Genomic DNA, 19,986 nt, shown 5'->3' with positions numbered 1-19,986 from the left:
AAGATCTTCTCAAAACTAACATCTTATAGAATAAGTATATGAACAACGCCCATTTTCCAAATTTATTTGTCTCTTTTCTTATCAATTACTACAGATATTTCATTATATACCCTCTTCGGCTTGTCTTAACAGGATTACAATACAACTTGAAGTCAAGCTTCTTTTTTTTAAATATTCTTTTTTTTTGTGTGCCAAACCTGCAACTGTAAATCAAATCGGGCAAATATATTTGTTGAGGGTAAAATCCGATACTTTCTATACTGGTCGTGATTTGACCTTGCAGGTAAATAGTATATCACGCCGATATTGATATATCGAGTGAGAAAAAAATAATAATACTAATAGAAAATGAAATGACCTCTTCTAATAATTTTTCTTTAATGTTCTATGAAATAATACACTGTGAGCAGAACTCTCAAACTTCTTGTTATTATTATTTTGTTTATATTTGGCATAAATTAGGTCTAAAATGAGTTCTACACTGAAGATTGTGCTTATATTTATACTTTTTCGTGGGCTCAACCCCAGCCCCTCACCTCCCTCCATCCCGCCCTCCTGAATCCGCGGATTTTCATTTTTTTTTTACTTTCAATGCGAACCAATGTAGTATATATGCTAACGTTATCCAGTGATTTAGTTAATAAAAGCCATACAAATTTGTTAATGACATTAATGACATCTGTGAATTCATGGAGCCATAAACTCTTCAAGTCTAAGTCCACTCTGAAGAATATTCAGTGGCGTAGGAAGGTACTTTTGAGTGGGGGGGGGCTGAAGACTGATGGCCGGCCTGGGGGAGGGGTCTAAGGGGAGGGGGGTGTCCCCCTCCCCTTTGGAATTTTTTGCATTTCCAGGTAGCCTCAGATGCAATTTGGTGCAATATAGCACACTTCAAAACCCACTCCATTTTGTAAACTTAATTTTGTATTTTCACCAGGCCTTAGATGCAATTTGGTGCTCCAAATGAGATTTTTTTTCTCATTTGGAAATGAAAAAGGGGTTTTCTAACTTGCGAAGCGGGGGGCGGAATGATACTTCCGCCCCTCCATATTTTTCACGGGGGGGGGCTGGCGCCCCCCAGCCCCCCGGTTCCTACGCCCTTGAGAATATTTGAAGTATTTTATAACCTATAGTAATATTATCAATGAACTACCTGAGGTCATCTGTTTCACCATTTAGTACCTTCTATAAAGGGTCTCATATATAATAGTTACTAACATTTACATGTGCGTAGGAACAAGGATGAGGGTGTGGCAGAGACGGCCACTATACCCCCATCTTGAAAAGTGGACGAAAAAGTAACGTTACTGTCCTGTCGAAGTTAACACTGATTTATAAGTCGTATCTCCCAAATGTGAATATGCTTACAAATCACTGTACAATCACTGTAGATAGCATTGAGTCATAGGTTGTACACCCTCCTTCACCAAGTGAATTGATGTTTAGAAATAAGAAATCGTGTTCAGCTAAATTACTCAATTAAAGTGGGGTTTTTTTTCATGACAATATATATATATATATATATATATATATATATGTATGTATGTATATATATATATATATTTATATATATATATATTGTAGGTGCTAAGGTAGGGTTGAAATTCTTAACCTAGATGAGACAACTAGTTCGCCTTTCTTGCATACTATTTGTGGATAATGCGGACTTACCATGCAGACAACGTGAACAGTAGTGCATAGTTATTATATAGTGTTAATACAGCGACTTTTTCGATGTGACAAAGTTACCATGGATTTATGATTGTGTTTAAGTGAGCGCCCTGCGGAAATTAATTAGTGTCCTTATTACATGCATTACGTCATCAAGACAGAGTAGAAGAAAAAAGGAAATTGAAAGTATTTTAATAAGAGAATCAAATGTTTCTTTTTAATTTTCAAGACCTGATTAAGGAAACCTTGTAATTTTTTCCATTTTAATTTGGAATCTAATTATCTAATTTTTTCCCTTCTTCTTCTTCTTCTTTTTCTTCTTATTCTTTCTTAAACAATAACCTAGTGACTAGTACTCTGCGGGAGCCTCATTAAGGCACCGAGTCTTTCGGAATAACAAGTTGACAAGGTTATCAAAGTCTATTGTGGCGTCATCTAACAAGGTTACAAAACAGCCAGGATTTATCTGGAACAAAAGGATTTGATTTGAAGATAATGCGAAATTACGAACCCGTAGAGATTACTTTTAAAAATTTTTTTTTTTTAGTTGGTAAGATGGTCAGAAATGTCCTTGGTTTAAAAAACAATAGGCATCAGCATTACCTTAGATGAGCCCTTTGACCGCCTGACCGGTTAACAAGGAAACCTGCCAACCCTATTAAAGAGCAAATAATAAATGACATTCGAATTAAGGTTTAATAAGGTTTGATAGAGCTGACAGCTTCTGTATTTGACGAAAGACAAAATCCAACAAATATTGGATGTAGCAGATTTATTCTGTTTATAGCTAATAGAGAGGCTTCGCTCAATTATCTATCCACGAACAAAGGAAGACAACAACGTGTATTGGCTCCCGGTTAATTGAATGAATATTCGATGTCAGGGAACTGAGGACTTATGATAAGGGGGTATTTTGGGAGGAAGGGGTGGGGTTGAGGGGGAATGAGAGAGTATGAGTATACACCGAATGACGTAGGAAAGAAGAGTCCATATAAAGCCCATTTGAGCTTTTAATTAGGTACCGGGTATTGTATATATATATATATATATATATATATATATACACAAACTTACGGAAAAGTACAGAATTAAAATTGTTAACTATATAGGTAAAATAGAAACTTTTGCCACTCGCAAATGCACCGCCACATATTAATTCTTGGGTACAATTTTGCGAGTGTTAGGCCTACGTAAAAGTCAATTGCGGTTGGACACAAATAAGACAGAGTTTTAGATTTATGTCAGTAATTTTACCGAACAATCAATAGGAATGTTTTACTCTACTTTTTTCCTTTTTTTGACACTCTTTCATCAAACGCCAAAAGCAAATTTGAATTTTGCATCACCGTCGCTATGATTAAACGAGAAACTAGACGGCATGATAATGGAGCATCGAATGGTAACGAAACTTGCATAAAAAACTAAGCAAAAAAAAAGAAAGAAATTATTTATCACTAAGCTTAATCTTAAAACTATTTCGGCTTCTTGTTCACGGGGTATGGAGCAAGGGGGGGAGGCACTGAGGGCACGTGCCCCCCCCCCACTTTTTTCCAAAATAGCAAATGTGCCCTACTGGCAAATAAAATGTGCCCCATCGATGAAGAACTGTCTTTTGGATATCTTAAGCCTGTGTTAATTTTAATATTTTATTTTAATTATTCACATGCACCATAATATATATTTAAGTGAAATGGCCGGTGTGTATCGGTTTATAGCATAACGAGTGGTGGTTGTAGAATGAGAAAGTGCCCCTCTGATGTTGTGCCCCCACTTTTTGGAAGCTTCCTATACCCCCTTTTTCTTGTTGATATACAAGACACGGAACCTTACGTTACACCGCTTTTTTATCTCTTAAACAAGTTAAAGTTATGCAATGTTTGCAGAGCTACACGCCACACTTCTACGGTTACAATGCCGCTCAACCCCGTTCTTTAAAAATCCATTCTCGTAGCTCTCATGCCCGCACCTCCGCACATCCTTCTGGCCAATTTTAAAGCAAAAAAGTAGCCAATTTCATTTGTGGGGCCAATTTCAGTTATAGCTATAGCAATCTTGCAATTCTGCCGATTTGATTCGGTTGAAATTTCATCAGTGGTTTTTGTGAGTTAAATTTTCATACATGCGATCATAATTAAAAAAAATTGAAGGTCATTTGAGGTCACGAGAGGTCATTTTCTGAAAAAGTAAAAAATTCTACTCCTGTTAAAGCCTTTTTCCAAATGTGCTGAAATGTTGAGGATATTACGTTTGAATGGTGGTAAACCAAAGTTGTTCAGGAAAAATATTTTTGTTGGCATGTGAGGGTCCAAAACAGGGCCTTCTGTAGAGTTTCAGTTATGATGAAAAGTAGGCCACAGATCATATGCAATGTTCATAAAGTTTGTTGTTGAACTTTTTAATATTCATGAACCAGTTTGTGTTTTGGCGTGAGTAGCAAAATGTCTTCCATCTTAATTTCCCCGTCACTTTAGGAATAATTTCACCCGCGGGAGACTTAAGTAAGTCAAAAATTTCTTTCGTAGTCAGGCTTCCTATCTAGTTCGATGCGATTCTCTGTAAAAGGACTACTTGGCAGATTTGTAATTTGCTTTTTTTCCCCACAGTTTTTGTTTGGAATACGACATGTGAGAATAACCTATATTGTTGGAGCCGATTCCGTTTTCTGCGCTTTAACGTTTCTCTGTGGTCCGTCGATTGTGAACAAGTGGCAGTTTATTCCATTTCTTGTATGGGTGTAATTTTTCGTCAGCAATTTTGAGTCAATACAAATCAAACGTGATATCCAAATATTTTTAGCAGATTTAGCAGAAGAATACTTTTTTAAAGTTTCCGTTCTATTATTGCAAGCATGAAAACTACGTAGTGCATGTACTGTTGGTTTTTGCTTTGGCAATGGGGCATAGTATATCCCTATAGTACTAATTACAAAGATCGATTGCATAAAATAAGAAATAAACAGGATAAAACAGTAAAAACCTTCTACCTACCTTATCTCAAGAACGAAAACATGTAGGTTACCTATTCTGAGTTGGACAAACCCCTTGCCATTAGTTAAGGCCAACGTCATTTGACGTCAAATGGCTCAAATGTGAAAACGTTGTGACCACAATAGCTAAAGAATTGTAACATTGACAATTTTACTATACTTCAATGAGGTGTCATTTTGCAACATTTTGAGAATAAATGTATTAATTTTTGTGGGTAAAAAAAAAATCGCTCAAGAAAGGTCAAAATTCATTAAAGGGTCAACAGTATCTGCAGAACTCATATAAACACAAACTTTTTAATGATATCTAACTAGGATAACATTGGTTCATACCCTGTTACGATGACGTCATCCATCAAACCTTACATACAGTTTTACATTCTAGTTTAAAGATACTACACAGGCAGCTCATGCATCATTTTATGTATTCAAGAACACAATTTAGCGGTAATTATAGCATCTTGATTTTTCAAATTAATGTCAATCTGTTATCATTGTTTATTTCATTAAAAAAATAAATATAATTAAATTACATTTATCTTAATGTAATCTTTTCTCAATCAAATGTTTACAACTGTGTAACAAACGATGTCTGCTAAAAAGGAGCATAAGCAGGGGGTAGGAAGCTTCCAAAGTGAGGGGGGAGGCACAACATCAGAGGGGCAATTTCTCATTCCACAACCACCACTCGTTATGCTATAAACCGATACACACCGGCCATATCACTTTAATATATATGATGTGTTGGTATGCTCTCAATACTATTTATTGAGATTGTTTATTGTTAACCGTGCTACAAAAAGATATGGGATGCCATTTAAAAATAGCATTTACAGACTAAAAATAAATAATTAAAATTAAATTAACAAAAGCTTAAGATATCCAAAAGACAGTTCTTCATCAAAGGGGCACATTTTATTTGCCAGTAGGACACATTTGCTATAGTTTGGAAAAAAAGTAAGGGGGGCACGTGCCCCAGTGCCCCCCGGTTCCATACCCACTGAGCATAAGGCAAGGAAACATGGAGATGGGAGGAAAGGAAATGACACCGTTTATCCAGCATGCATATTTCTTATAGTTTGCGCACAAGCAAATGGATACACTGCTCAGAAATATTACCAATCAAAACAAATTTCTCAAATAGAAGCTTAGCTGAGCTTCTGCAGTCAGTGTTGTTGCTTTTGTTTTCCTCTAGACGTGATGTGTCTGTTGCAGGGGGGTAGGAAGCTTCCAAAAAGTGTGTGTGGGGGGGGTGGGCGCAACATCAGAGGGGCACTTTCTCATTTCACAACCACCACTCGTTATGCTATAAACCGATACACACTGGCCATATCACTTAAATATATATGTGTTAGTATGCTATCAATACTATTATGGTGCGCTGCAACATTGATTTTTTTATTGAGATTGTTTATTGTTAACCGTGCTACAACAATATATTGGATGCCATGTTAAAAATAGTATGTACAGAATAAAAATAAATTATTAAAATATTAAAATTAACAAAGGCTTAAGATATCCAAAAGACAGTTCTTCATCAAAGGGGCACGTTTTATTTGCCAGTAGGGCACATTTGCTATTTTGGGAAAAAGTGGGGGGGGGCACGTCCCCCAGTGACCCCCGGCTCCTACCCCTGGTCTGACGGACTCCTGTGACGTAGGCTATTTGAAATCTGGGACAAGCTGATGAATCTGTGCAATTTTCCATCTTATTCAGCATTCACCAATTCCCTCGTTTATTGTGCTTATCTATCATAGCTTTGTATGCGATTATATGTAAGTATATGTGATTACATGTGATGAAACTTTAAAGCTAATTGTGAAAACTTGTATGGAGGAAGCAATGTCGAGAACAGAGTCAAGAATTATTACTTGCGCTATCATCAATCTCCATTTCAAATATTAAAAACAAAAGACCTTTAGGGTGTATTAATTTGATCAATTGCACTGCCACCGCATTTTGAATAGTTATCGGTATAAGGTTTTGTAAAATATCGTCAAAACAAAACCTGTTTGCAGTAACCCAAAAATGCTAATATGGACGCATTGTGGGGGGGGGGGGGGGGGGAGGTCGGAGTTGGGAGCTCCCCAAAAAAATTCTGAGCTTCCTATTTAGTTACTGCTTAATTATATGATGTACCGGTAATCAACTGATATGAACACATATTCAGTAATTTAACTCAAAATCCGCATTTTATAACTCACACCTTCAAATTTACAAACAAGTCTTATTAAATATTGAATATCAAACTTTACATACTTTGGTTAATTTTTAGAAGTTGCGTCTGCACTTCGGAAACGTCCGGAAATTAAATCTGAAAAAAACATTAGTGTATTATTGCAAAGTCAAAAGTTAAAATTAAAAACAGAACAGGCTTTAATCACCAAACAAGAAAGAGGAAATTAATACCGGTACTTTTTTCTTTTTTCTTAAAAAAATTGTTGTTGCCGGATTTTGTTATTATTTTATATAGGTTTTATTACACGATTATTTTGCATACATTACTTATCTCTCGGTAAAGTAGTAATATAATTTCCTTCTTGTATCAACATTTATTAATTTAAATGATATTTGTTATGTAAAAACAATGACTGAATGCAAGGGGGGAATGCAAGGGAGAAAATAATTAAGTTCAAAAATCGGGCATGTTGACAATCATTGACAATTCATAATCATGGACTTTAAATATGAATCTAAGAGACTGACTTCGGTCAGCTTGCGGCTTTGATAAACCAATGAGGCTTCTTTGCGAGTTCCTGCTTGCAGGAGGATCTTAAATACATACATGCATACATACATGCGTGTATTCGGCTTAAGACAGCAAGTACAAGGTATATCAGCCTGTTTATGAGAATTGTATAGACGCTTCATAATACATATCTGCTTCCTAATTTGATTAATTGATATTAAGTGTGTGTGATTAAAATTCCAGTCTTAAACTTTGGAACGAGAAATTTGTAAACTATAGATTAATTAAAGAGAATCGTTTTCTCTTTTATACAAAGAAAAATATTTTAAAAAAAGGGTACGAAATAATCACTTTACCAGGTAGACAATTTTCTAAAACTCGTTATGAAAAAAAATAATAAAAATAAAAAAACGCAAAACACAAGTTACAGATTGAAAAATAGCATTACAGCAAAACAAAATTGACAACTTCATCAACGTTATACAAAGCGTTCTAGTTCATTTTCTCGATAGGCTCGTGAAAAAAAAACGACACACACAAGCGTAAAAATACTCTAATTAGTTTACCTCCAAAGTACTAATTACCTAATGATCATTAAAAAAATGTCCAACTTGTTTTACTCAGAATCAACATTTTCTACGGCGTGGTCAAACTTTCCTATTATAATACTACTGGGAGGGGTTTTTCTTAGAACTCTCGCCCCAAACTTATTTGTACGTAGCCTAGGCTAGCTGCTGTGCTTATTAAAAAGCCAATGACCAAACCACAAGAACTATAGTATTTTCTACCCCTTTTTTTCCTTCTTCTTTCCTTAATACTAATTGGTAACCCACTGTCTAATTTACCACTAGTAATTGTACCTGCTAATAACTATGTGTATCACAACTACAATTGTTAAGGGGCCCAAAAAAAATAGAAGAAAAAAAGTCCCTCTTTTCTCTGACATTAAGGGTGACGCGATTGACAAACTGTCAGTCATAAGTTCTATGAATGGCATAGTCCACCCACTGATAGTCCACGTAAAGCTGATTGACGGATGAAAGCTATTGTAATGCGAGGGATTATCATTAACGAAATGTGAGTGAAGAGACTTTAGAGGTGGGGGAAATAGTGAAAGAAACTGTAAACGTTAAGAAAGGCAGGTAATTTGTTGGGAGAAAGGTGAAGAGTCGAGGAGAAAAAGTTAACAAATCAAGAAGGGAGAAGATTTTAAGAGGCTGTTTATTTATCACTTCGTCGTCATCATCTCGAGAGAGAGAGAGAGAGAGAGAGGGAGAGAGAGGTTACCTTTAAACACCTGGCTGTGGATAGACCACAACTTTGTTTGAGTTATAAAACAAAGCAGTTTTGGGTTTCGCTTAAATTCTATATCATTTCGTCCTCCTTATAGCTAAAAAAAACGAAATTGAAATATTTTTTAAAAAATATTGAAGAAAAAAAACTCTTGTTTTTTATTATTATATATATATATTTTGTAATCATTTTGATCAAGATAGGATTATTTTTCAAAATGCATGCCGAAGGATTTTTCGGTCCTTCGCCGCGAATTTACAATCAAAGAGCACACAACGCCATGGCTCTTGGAGATCACACTGTAGGGGTTCCAGATTCAAGCCCGGTTGTTGTGGAATCTGTCGACGGGGAAGAACCGGTCAAACAGAGAAGCAGTTACTCCATCGACGCAATTTTGGGCTTACGACAACCAGAACAATCTAGATCCGATCAAGCATTCGCTCCGGCCGAGAAACCAGATTTAACCCCCAGGAGCTCCCCGGTACTCTCTGGTGGTGAGTCGCTATGAATGAAAACTTTCATTAAAAATTCATTTCATTTCTTAAACAACAACAGTTGACATTAAATTTCCTAATTTTATTACAGAATATTATTGTTTTTACTTTGTTTCCCCCTTGGAAGATAAAAACAAAATTAGTTAGCCAACAGTAGAATTACAGAATAAAATTTAATAGGATTTAAATTTAAGAAATTTATTTTCCCAAAACGGTAATTTATTTCGGAAAACAATTTTGTTCTTGATTTGGGTAATGTTTTAATGTCTTTTGTGACTGACACCATTACGACATAACGATGCCGTTTATTATAACATGAGTGGTCAAGTTTTATGTCCAGTAATGGATTAAACAGTTGAAAGCTTTTCAAACTATCCTTATTGGCTTTTAATATGTGATAAACATGCATCATGTGGCATAAATAAAATAATCGGGGGAAATATGCTTACTTTTAAAGCTGAATGGAATAGTTTTATTTATCGGATAATTCATGTAACTTTATGTAAGAAAATAACATAATAGATGTGTTTCTATATATTTTTAAGTGACAATATATCATCTAGTGAGACATTAAAGAAGTTTGGTAACAAATCCAGGAGATTAAAACGGTGAAAACAGCTGCATTTAATGAAATAAAGCTATTCAAACTTCCAAAACATAAGTCCAAAAGATACAATTTGCATAGTTGTTTATATATATATATATATATATATATATATATATATATATGTATATGTATATGTATATGTATTTATATATATATATATATATATATATATATATATATATATATATATATATATATATATATATATATATATATGTATATATATATAGTTATATAGTTATATAGTTATAGTTAATGGTATCAGTATTGGTATGCTTTTGGTTTTGATATTTGGAAATTCTTGTAAGATGTTTACTATTATTACAAATATACCCCTGTAGTCATTCCTTCTTCTTACGGTCCTATAAAAACAACTATTCTGTAACAGATTTTTGTAAATAAAAAAACTCGAACAGATGAAAGCGGAGCAGAACTATTTTTTTTTTATCTTCGTAATAACCCATAAGAAGCGACTTTGTTGTGTTTCTCCCTCTTTAATATAAATTATTTTTATAAAAATTAAAATAAATAAGGAAAAGGGAGGAGCATGGGAATTCAAAAACTTTAACAAGAAAAATACACTTTGTGACACAATCCAACGAATTAATCGAAAGATATATGGTTATATGGAAATATGTGTTTTTATTTGATTTGATAATTTGTAAAATAGCTCTGTGTAAGAACTGAGTCCAGTTTCAGAATTTCAAATCAGTTTGGACGAAATTTGTAAACAAATTGCTAAACGTCTTGAACTCAGAGTAAATGCATTGTTGAACTGTAAAACCCTGTACACGATTATTTCGTCAAAGTATTCATGAGTGTTAGAGACTAAATTGATGGTGCAACTTTTGACATATTGGAGTATAAAATCAAGATGTGGATGAGTGGTGAAATATCTACAGAAAAAAATGTGAATATGGTTTTGTTGAAATTAATAGGCATTTTGGCAAATAGTTTAATCGTGTAAAAATAAAAAATTGAAGACGGGATAAAACAGGTCCATCACGCATTATTTTTTTTCATAACATGTATTTCCCTATTTAGATATTGAAATGTCTAATTTAATGCCACACAATGCCTAAGAATAATAAACAGAAAAAGAACGAAAGAATGTATTTTGCGAAAAGCTTGATATTTTAGCAAAATGCAATTAGATTGGAGGTATTACTGCAATATCGGTTAATCGTCCAAATTGGTCAACCTTCTATATTCTAATAAACTTGACAAATAGAGATATTTTTTAGCTTTTCGAAGACAATGAGGGGGGCGGGGTTGGGGTAGAGGTGGAAGGTGGGTATCTTTGGACCAAATCTAGACGTCATTCAGTTTTCATTACATCTTTAAGTTCTAAACATCTTGTTTAATTTCTCAGATTGTAATCTATTCATGATTTAATTATATCTATCAGACTTAAAGGGCATCTTTAATATGCCAAAGTTTGCTATAGATGGCCAATTAATGGACACTCTTGCTCAACAACAGCCCCCACCCACACACAAAAATAATTAAATAAAATGAAAAATTATATTCCCAATCCCCTTAATTATATATTTTCATCTTCATAATATACCCATTAATACATTTTGGAAATAACTTTAATTATAAGTTGGAATCTCCATTAAAACTAGAAATTTCGAATGAACATTTTTTTTTTTTTTAGCATTGTAGCAGTAATTGGATCAAAACAAAGCGCATTTATAAATTCATTATAAACTTTTTTTTTTCATGTAACGAGCCCTTTACATTATTACGTCAAATTTTTACTGTCACAACCTTCTCAAAACTAGATTGATTTTTTTTTAAAGTTTATGTGTAAGAATTATTTTTATTATTGTTATAATCAACTCACAACGAAACTTTGAATATTGGAATAATTTTCGACAGTATTTTGATTATTCTACTAAGACATACTAAAAAAAAACAACAAAAAAAACAACAATTTATTTAGCATAAATATATTCTTTCCTTTAAAGCGATCAACGAAGTCAATTAAATGAATATGTGATGTCTTAAGTGACACATTAACTCGTTCATGATTTGTTGGGTGATTGAAGAGGGTAGGATTTCACACCGTTACTAGTTAAATTAATCATCGTGTTTGTTGACCCGTGAAAGGAAACTATTAATATAACATTAATATTTCTCAAGTTAACGGATTTGACCCCTTACAAAATTTGAAACAATTTTTTATCAAAAACAGAAGAAGAAGATAACAGAAGCGATGTTCAAGCACCGAGACATATAAAACACAGTTGGTCCCCATATGTTTTTCTTTTACATGACAGCTTACCATCGAATTCAAATAAGAAAAGGGTTGGATTCACTTTTAAATTCCCGAAAGACGATATCACAAGGTTAGTCTCTCAAGCTCTTACATAAAATGCCTTGGTATTATATTTACTTTTTTGTTCTCCATTTTGTCTTCCTAGAAATATCACCGAAGGTTTCAAATGTCCCCCTCAAACAGAAACATATCTCATCCTCCTCTTCCTCCTCCACCAACCGACAGACACCAGAGAAGAGGAAACGGAGCACGGATGAGGAGGCTGATGATGAAAGCGATGACGCGGACAATGAAAATATGAAAAAACATCGCCGAAACCGAACCACTTTTACCACTTATCAACTTCACGAACTAGAGAGGGCGTTCGAAAAATCACATTATCCTGATGTTTATAGCCGAGAAGAACTAGCCATGAAGGTCAACTTACCGGAAGTGAGGGTTCAGGTAAGGTCATCTTGGCTGTTTATTTCTACTGCATTTTAAGGTAGCATACGCCCATTAAAAGCCCCATTGGGTTAGAGTCTTAGAAACTAAATCACAAAAATAATGTGGTCTCTAAGTCTAGATAGAAGTTCTCACTAGCTAAACGCTATACCCATCACCGGATAGCTGACAAGTTGGCCTTTCATGGTACCATGAACTTTCGTATCATAACCATGTAGATTTTTTTGCTATCCGAGCCGGAAGTTTTCGTAGCTTGTAAACAAACCTCTTCACTCAGTAGTAAACAATTTTCGTACGCTGCTCCTGGGAGGCCTAAAGGGGTCTAAAATTGCCTCAATTGACCCAATTTTCTCACTACATGTACTTCCATTCATGCTCTTCAACATGCGAGCCACAAAAACTAGATCATGATTGATAACAGGTCAAAAAGATATTCTCCTGCTGCTTTTTGGTACTTATCCTGAGATAGGAGAACAATCGAGCGGATGGATATAGACGCTAATAGGAGTATGCCACCATAAAACCGACGCATACATGCACACACAGATCTAACTTTGTAAGAGAATGTCACTGGCGTCAAAATGTGTTCGTCAACGTTCCCTGCTTGGGAGAATGTAACTCATCATCATTTACATAATATGCATCATACATAACTGAATATTCATTAATCCCGAAAATTGGTACTGAATAGCTTGCATTCTATTTACCACAAGGTGAGCAAGTAAACAAAGGGAATGTTTTTTTTTTATATATGAGAGTGTGTGGCTGAGAGGAGGTGGCCTTGGAGGCGTGTGGGGGGGGGGGGTGGGGTTGTGGTAATAAGTTAGGGCCGAAAGAAGTCTCGTAGAGGCGCAGGCAACTATACTGGGACCCGATGACATAAACCACAACCGTAAATATTTTGAACCGCAATCGTAAATATTTTGAAATATTTTAATCTTGCATTTTACTAGTGAATAATATGCACATAGACTGTATTGAAAAGTATCTGGAAGACGAAATGTTGAATATCTAATATCAAATCATTAATAACGCCCTAATTAACCTTAAATAGATAGGAGGGTATCTTAGTTTGATGAATAACATATCTTAGTTTGAGTCATTTCTAAAGAGATGAATGAATTCGGTTTTGTTTTTGTTAAAGTATTACGGAAACCTAGCCAATTTGTTTGTATATTTTGTGTGTGTGTGATGATCTAATTCAAAATCTGTTTAAATTTAAGAAATAGACATTTGAAGTCTTGATAAATCTGGCAAACTCATTAAATATGTGCAAATTATGACGTGGAGTGTTGCGCTCATCAAAATGTCTTACTTTAGCCCTTAAAAAGTTAACCCCTTATTATATGCCCACACATATCATTTGGATAATGTAATGTTCCTATTTTCAAAGAAGATAATTAAAATATTTTCAAAAAGTCACTATAGGCTACAAACCTGTGTTCAGTGTCCTTGGAACAAAGGTTGTGAAAACAAAGTGATAACATAACAGAAAATTTAGCAGACGCTCCGTGTACATCATCAATGTGTATAATTAGCTCATGTTTATTCATAAATAAACTAGAATTGAGAAAAGACTTGTAAAATGGTCAATCTTTGATGGATTTTGATGGGAGTTGCAGCTATTATCATAATTTCTAATGCCTATTAGATCGATGTGGACAATGTTCTCCATGGGTGTCCGTAGACCTTGAAATACATAATCGAAAACCTATACGTGACTTTTAGCCCAACAGCGCCGAAGCATTATACGTGTTTCAAATATTTGCCAGTCTATTACGTCACAATTATAAAACAATCATAAGCCTCTGGGATGAATTTGAGCTATACTGTGTTGTTTTCGGATAGGAAGTATAAATAAACAAGTGCATGGTTTCGAATAAACTAATTTATTAACGTTTGTTCTAAGGTTTATTTTATTAATATACTCGACACGTTGTGTTAATCAAGTCATGTAACACAGACGTTAACGATTTAATTACCAGCTAACTTCATCCCTAGACCGGGCATTATAACTGTTAAGTGAAAATCATTAAAGGTTCTGTTTTATTTCAAGAGAAAAAACATTATGACATCCAGTCAATCATAGTCTTTTAATCAATTAACTAAACTAATCGAAACTTTCATATTGATTTCGGTCCGTCTAACAATCACCAATGTCTCCAAGTAGATTAGTGAATCTTTTACAATATCTACTTAGTTAATAAGCTTGCCCACAATAGGAGAGCTTCAATTAGGTATGTGCATGCATGGCCGTGCTGTCGATATATTTATATAGTATTTGTTCTGTTACTTATATGCACAACAGAAAGTTGTTTGTATTGGGAGTCTGCTAATTGGCAGACCAAACAATTCTGTTCAACATTATTATTATTATTATTATACAACATGATGACATTTTCTTAATTACTTGTCACCTTTAATCACATATAGTGTCAAGTTAGTTATGATATGCTGTTACAGTATATGAGAGCTTCAATCAGGACACCCCGGCGACAAGATCTTTGTTTACAATTGTTATTATTCAACAGAATGACATTAAACTAATTAATTGTTTGTGTACGAAATAATCTAAACATATTTTCATGTTGTTGGAAAATAACCGGAAGTATAAAATAATATTTGACGATATATAGTTAGCTAACAAGTTGCAGTGATAGAGTGTTTCAATAACGAATTAACGCAGACTCTGGTCCTGTTGATAATTGCTTTTTACTCAACATGATGACATTTTTCTCAAATGTCTTGTCAGTATTTCAGTACTAGCTAAACTATAGGCCCAGTCATCAAGTAGTGCACAATGGTAGTAGTTTGTGGGTGTTATACAAACCTTGCACTTGAGTATTGGTTGTGACTAATATTCAAATTAGAAAGTCCAAGACAGTTATCTGTTGTAAGCAGGTGTGGTTCCCTGGTTTCTGATTATATACCTATACACATATAAACCGACGTAGCAGTTAACTATCCGTGAATGTCGTCTGCGTAAGTAAGAGAAGTTATGATTGGTTGATTCAGCAAATTTCAGTCATGACGTATACAAAATACAACATTTAGAATAGAAAAAATAATAAACCTAACCGCATTTCCCACCACCTCAATTTTTGTTTCAAATTAGTTATTTTATCAGACCTAGCCTAATCTTTATAAAGACTCTAAATAGGTGAGCTCTTCATTTATGTCTCGTTTTCTTCCAGGTTTGGTTTCAAAACCGACGAGCAAAATGGCGGCGTCAAGAGAAAATGGAATCAGCTACTTTGAAGTTAACAGAGAATACATATCCAGCCATAAGGGGAAGTATTCCCCCACAAGCAGGGTTGTCTTTAGAACCATGGATGGCCTCTTCTGTCCTGAATCATTCACCCACATTAACCAGGTACCCAACTGCTTTGACGTCACCGTCCGCTCTGCCTCTTAGTAACGGAACATTATCCGATGGGTTGACATATCTAAGCCCGTCCGCAATATCGTACATAAACTCCGGTCATATTCCATGTTTTCCTCCTGGAATGGGTATCGTTTCGAACTATATGGAAGATGTGACGTCAAATCTGACGTCAATGAGGCTAAAGGCGCATGAGCACGCCGGAAGTTTGAACAAATATCAAGAAACTGCCCAAGACGAACAACGTCGCTGATCAGACTTGGTTGGTATTTATACGAGGAAATGTCTTGCACACATTCGATGCACATGTTAGACAGTGAACCATTGTCGGGCCATTAATAATCTAAACGCCTGCAAAGAGGTTAATAACTTGTGGTCCAGATCAATATGTGTCATTTTGCACAGTGTGGAAGGGCACGAGATATTGGCGGGAATTGTCCATTCTGGCGACATCGAATCACACCATTCCCGACGGAAGGCTGAAGGCCCTTACAACGCCCGAGGTCTGTCATTACCCACGTGACCACAGATGGAGTAACATATGGTCCATGTGCTGGGTAATACAAGGGGCAAAATCCAAAAGTTGCTTCTCAATAAGCTTTTTCGATGAAAGGTAACACTTTCGTGACGCAATGATGAATATATATATGAATTTTCATACCTATATGAGGAATAACACAATGAATTTGTCAGTTGACAAAATTAAAATAAAATAATACAAATTAACTACGACTGCACTGACACACTTAACGTTACCTTTTGTAAGTTATCAATGCGGGGACATTTAAGTTGTTATCCACGAGTGGATACAACGAAGGTGACCTCTGACCCGAGATCAGGTCCGCACACACACACACACAAGGTTACATGAAAAATGTATTGCATACCATGCGAATTTTCCTGCGGTTTTTGTGGTTTTATGATGTTGACTATATTAGTAGATACAAAACTTATATCTATGTAAAACAACACAATGTCAGTTATACACGTGTAAAAGAGCCAAATGGATTGGTAAATTACGAACGTCGAAAGAAACATCAAACGATAATGTGTTCAATTTGAAAGATATGTTGAAAACAAAACTTGGGACAGTATAATTAATAAACCAAAATAAATACTTAATAAAACATGTAGGTCTAAGATTCCTTGAAGATCGTCATAAAGGGCAAAAAAAAAAGAAAACCAACATTACACCGCCGACATGAATATACAACATATCCAACAAGTGCACAAAGAAAGGTACAACATCGAGTTACGTGCATCCATTGTGTTAAGCTCAAACCAACATATTGACAGAATTATGTAGCAGTTTATACATTTCTATTATTCGAGATGATTCACACATAATAAGAATAACCACTTTATACAAAGAACAAACAAAAAATAAAACAAAAAACAAGTGAAGGATATTGTTAAAGTTCCGTCTGCAAGGTTGATCAAGTTCTGGTCTTTCATATTGGCTAGTCATAATTATTTATGATATTGATATATAGAATAAACGGGTACCCGAAAATGGCTGTGAACCAGAATATCAAAACAGCGGTGACTTGATTCAATCGGTTAAACCAATCACGTATTACTTTCCATTAGACTTATTCAAGCTCTCAATTTTAGTCACCTCCGCAAGGGTTCTTGAATTTTTGTTTTAATTTATAACTCTATGTGGACGTTGCTGGTATCATCAACAGAGTAGAATGAGCCTATAATTAGATACTACACTCGTCAACAGTTAACAAGTATAATTATATTGTTAGTATAAGTGGAGAATCACCTAAGGTCAAGTGCATATAGATAGTTTATAAGAAGGAATAAGAACACTGTATTTTATAATATAGATGTCCATATAAAGTAACGAATAAAATATGACAGTAGTTATGTTATAACGTCATAAAATGCGATGATATTAAAATGGCTATCAAATATCTAAATATATTGATATTGGGTAATTCAAATTTGACACGATGCTCTTATTTATAAACTCGTTTGATTATTCTAAATTTTTGTTGTAGATTATTGTCGGTATTGATGTCCGTGTCTCAGGGAAATAGTATAACATTAGTTCATTGACATATGTTTTAATTGACTTAACAAACTATTTTTCTTTGTTTTTCATTTAATACACTATCCATAGCTTGGCATATAAATATTACCAGAGTTTAAAGGTTTTAATAACCTAATAACCTAATCTTTAGTGGAAATATGAAGGGTTTTCTACATAATTTAATGTTGCAGAAGTTGTATAGTAAATACATATTTCTGTGTGGCACAAGGTGTTGGCTCTGCGTATGTAATGAGACCATCGGATATACCTTAACATTGAAAGTTAGAACTCATACGTTGGATATAGGGGGGGGGGTCAGTATGGGTGCAGTAAGGTGTAAAATGTTGTCATATTCGGCTCAAGAGAATAGCTATTTTATTAGTTAAATTACATCTTCCCCAATCAAAATCAATGCGCCGTTTCATCGCATATATCTAACGCCAATGCGATGAAACTCGTCAATTGTACTTGTGTAATGTGACTATTATGTAGAAATATTTTGTTCTAAATTTTCTTTTTTAAAGAAAAATGTGTAAATATTACCAAAATTTTACTGACCGTACGCACGTTTCTATTTGAATTTTTATTTCTAAATTTGATGTTATTGAAACTCACTTTGAAGAAAGATATCTATGTAATTGATGAAATTAAGAAGAAAAAAAAGAGATTATCAAATTTCGCAGAAAATAAAGAGTATTACCACGTAAATAAGACCCAAGCCTTTTGTCCTGTTTTAGTCATGTTTACCTATATATAAAACAATGGATATTTGTGTACGAGTTAAAAAAGCCGTGTCTACATATTTCAGGGAGGATCACAACGCGGATTTAGGGGTGGGGGAGGGAGGGGTATGGATGGGGGGTCATCTCAGACCCCAGCCTCATCCAACACTCAGAATAGTTTATTTCAAATCACAGACCAAGTAGACATTTTTATGTCCGATTAATAATAAGATCCTTGCTATTTTATTCCCACAAGAGTTATAAATAAATTAACAAACCAAATATACAGTTTTTCCCTTTAAATCATACTTTACTACTACTACTCCCACCTACCCATCTCATCCCTTCCCATCCTCCTCTTCAACCTCGCTATAGTTTTCTTATATAGATAAAAGTAATTATAGATTTGCATAATATCTTCTTATTTATAGTTGTTATACCTAAAAATGTTTCAAATTAACTTTATATATTTAAAGAAATTTTGTGGGACGTAACGCATGGCCCCCCCCCCAGTAGTACCCTTGGTGACCTATGACCTCATTTTACGATAGCCTGTTAGTCGATTTATCATATCATATATTCTTTTCTGTTTTATATTATTGTTTGTCTAGTCTACGGAGCTCTATAAACAAAGTATTTCGATATAATGAGTCCCATTGTCATTTGTAATATTTCCAAACAGTCTCGGTTATACGATACTTGAGATCAGACCACATTTAAATAGCTCACTTTGTCATCTCACACGGCATTCCTCTTCCACCCATGCCCCCCCCCCATCGGCCCCCTCCTTCCACCCCTCACCATGAGGTGTGTTACTGTTGCTTCTCAGATCATATGCTACTTGGAATAAAGTCATAGGTAATGTAGACATTTTACAGTCACTAATAACATCTGGGTATATGAAAAACCAATCATGACGTCATCTAACTGATACTCTCTCATAGATACACAGCTCCGTTATATAATTGGACAGCGAGACCACGTGATCAAGATGATGGCATTTCTACTGCAATTATCACAATTTCACAAAACATAAAAAAAAAGAATAGAAACTACACTAGATACTTTTAAAGAAAAAGTCGCCCAGGAAAGAACCTGGGCACGAAAACCAAACCACCGAACGACTGATCCGCTCTCAACTCCAGTCCCCTCACACCGAGACTGTGTGATCATCGTCGGATGTGCATCACCATTTCCATCGAAAGGGAACAGATACTACACATGATCTTAGCAAAAAGGCCGAGAAGCGATCTAGAAACAGCGATGTAGAAACTACACTAGATATTCTACAAAGTCTTTACATGAACGAATGTATCTTATAAAGTAAAATGTTATCGCAGTTGATCCTCCTAAAATCGAAAGAGAACGAGAGA

At 34.7% G+C, this 19,986-nt stretch overlaps 1 protein-coding gene across 1 annotated transcript; it reads left to right on the top strand.

Moving 5' to 3' along the window:
• Positions 1 to 8,572: 8,572 nt before the first annotated feature.
• On the top strand, positions 8,573 to 18,602 carry LOC139979127 (retinal homeobox protein Rx1-like). Its single transcript, XM_071989822.1, has 3 exons — positions 8,573 to 9,133; positions 12,170 to 12,468; positions 15,663 to 18,602. Exons 1-3 carry the CDS (start codon positions 8,857 to 8,859, stop codon positions 16,101 to 16,103), a joined length of 1,017 nt encoding a protein of 338 aa, XP_071845923.1. The 5' UTR covers positions 8,573 to 8,856; the 3' UTR covers positions 16,104 to 18,602.
• Positions 18,603 to 19,986: the final 1,384 nt, after the last annotated feature.

This window comes from Apostichopus japonicus, chromosome 13 (assembly GCF_037975245.1).
Source record: "Apostichopus japonicus isolate 1M-3 chromosome 13, ASM3797524v1, whole genome shotgun sequence".
Classification (NCBI taxonomy): Eukaryota; Metazoa; Echinodermata; class Holothuroidea; order Aspidochirotida; family Stichopodidae; genus Apostichopus; species Apostichopus japonicus.
Note: the sequence above shows the minus strand (reverse complement) of the source record. Positions and strands in the feature narration are given on the sequence as shown.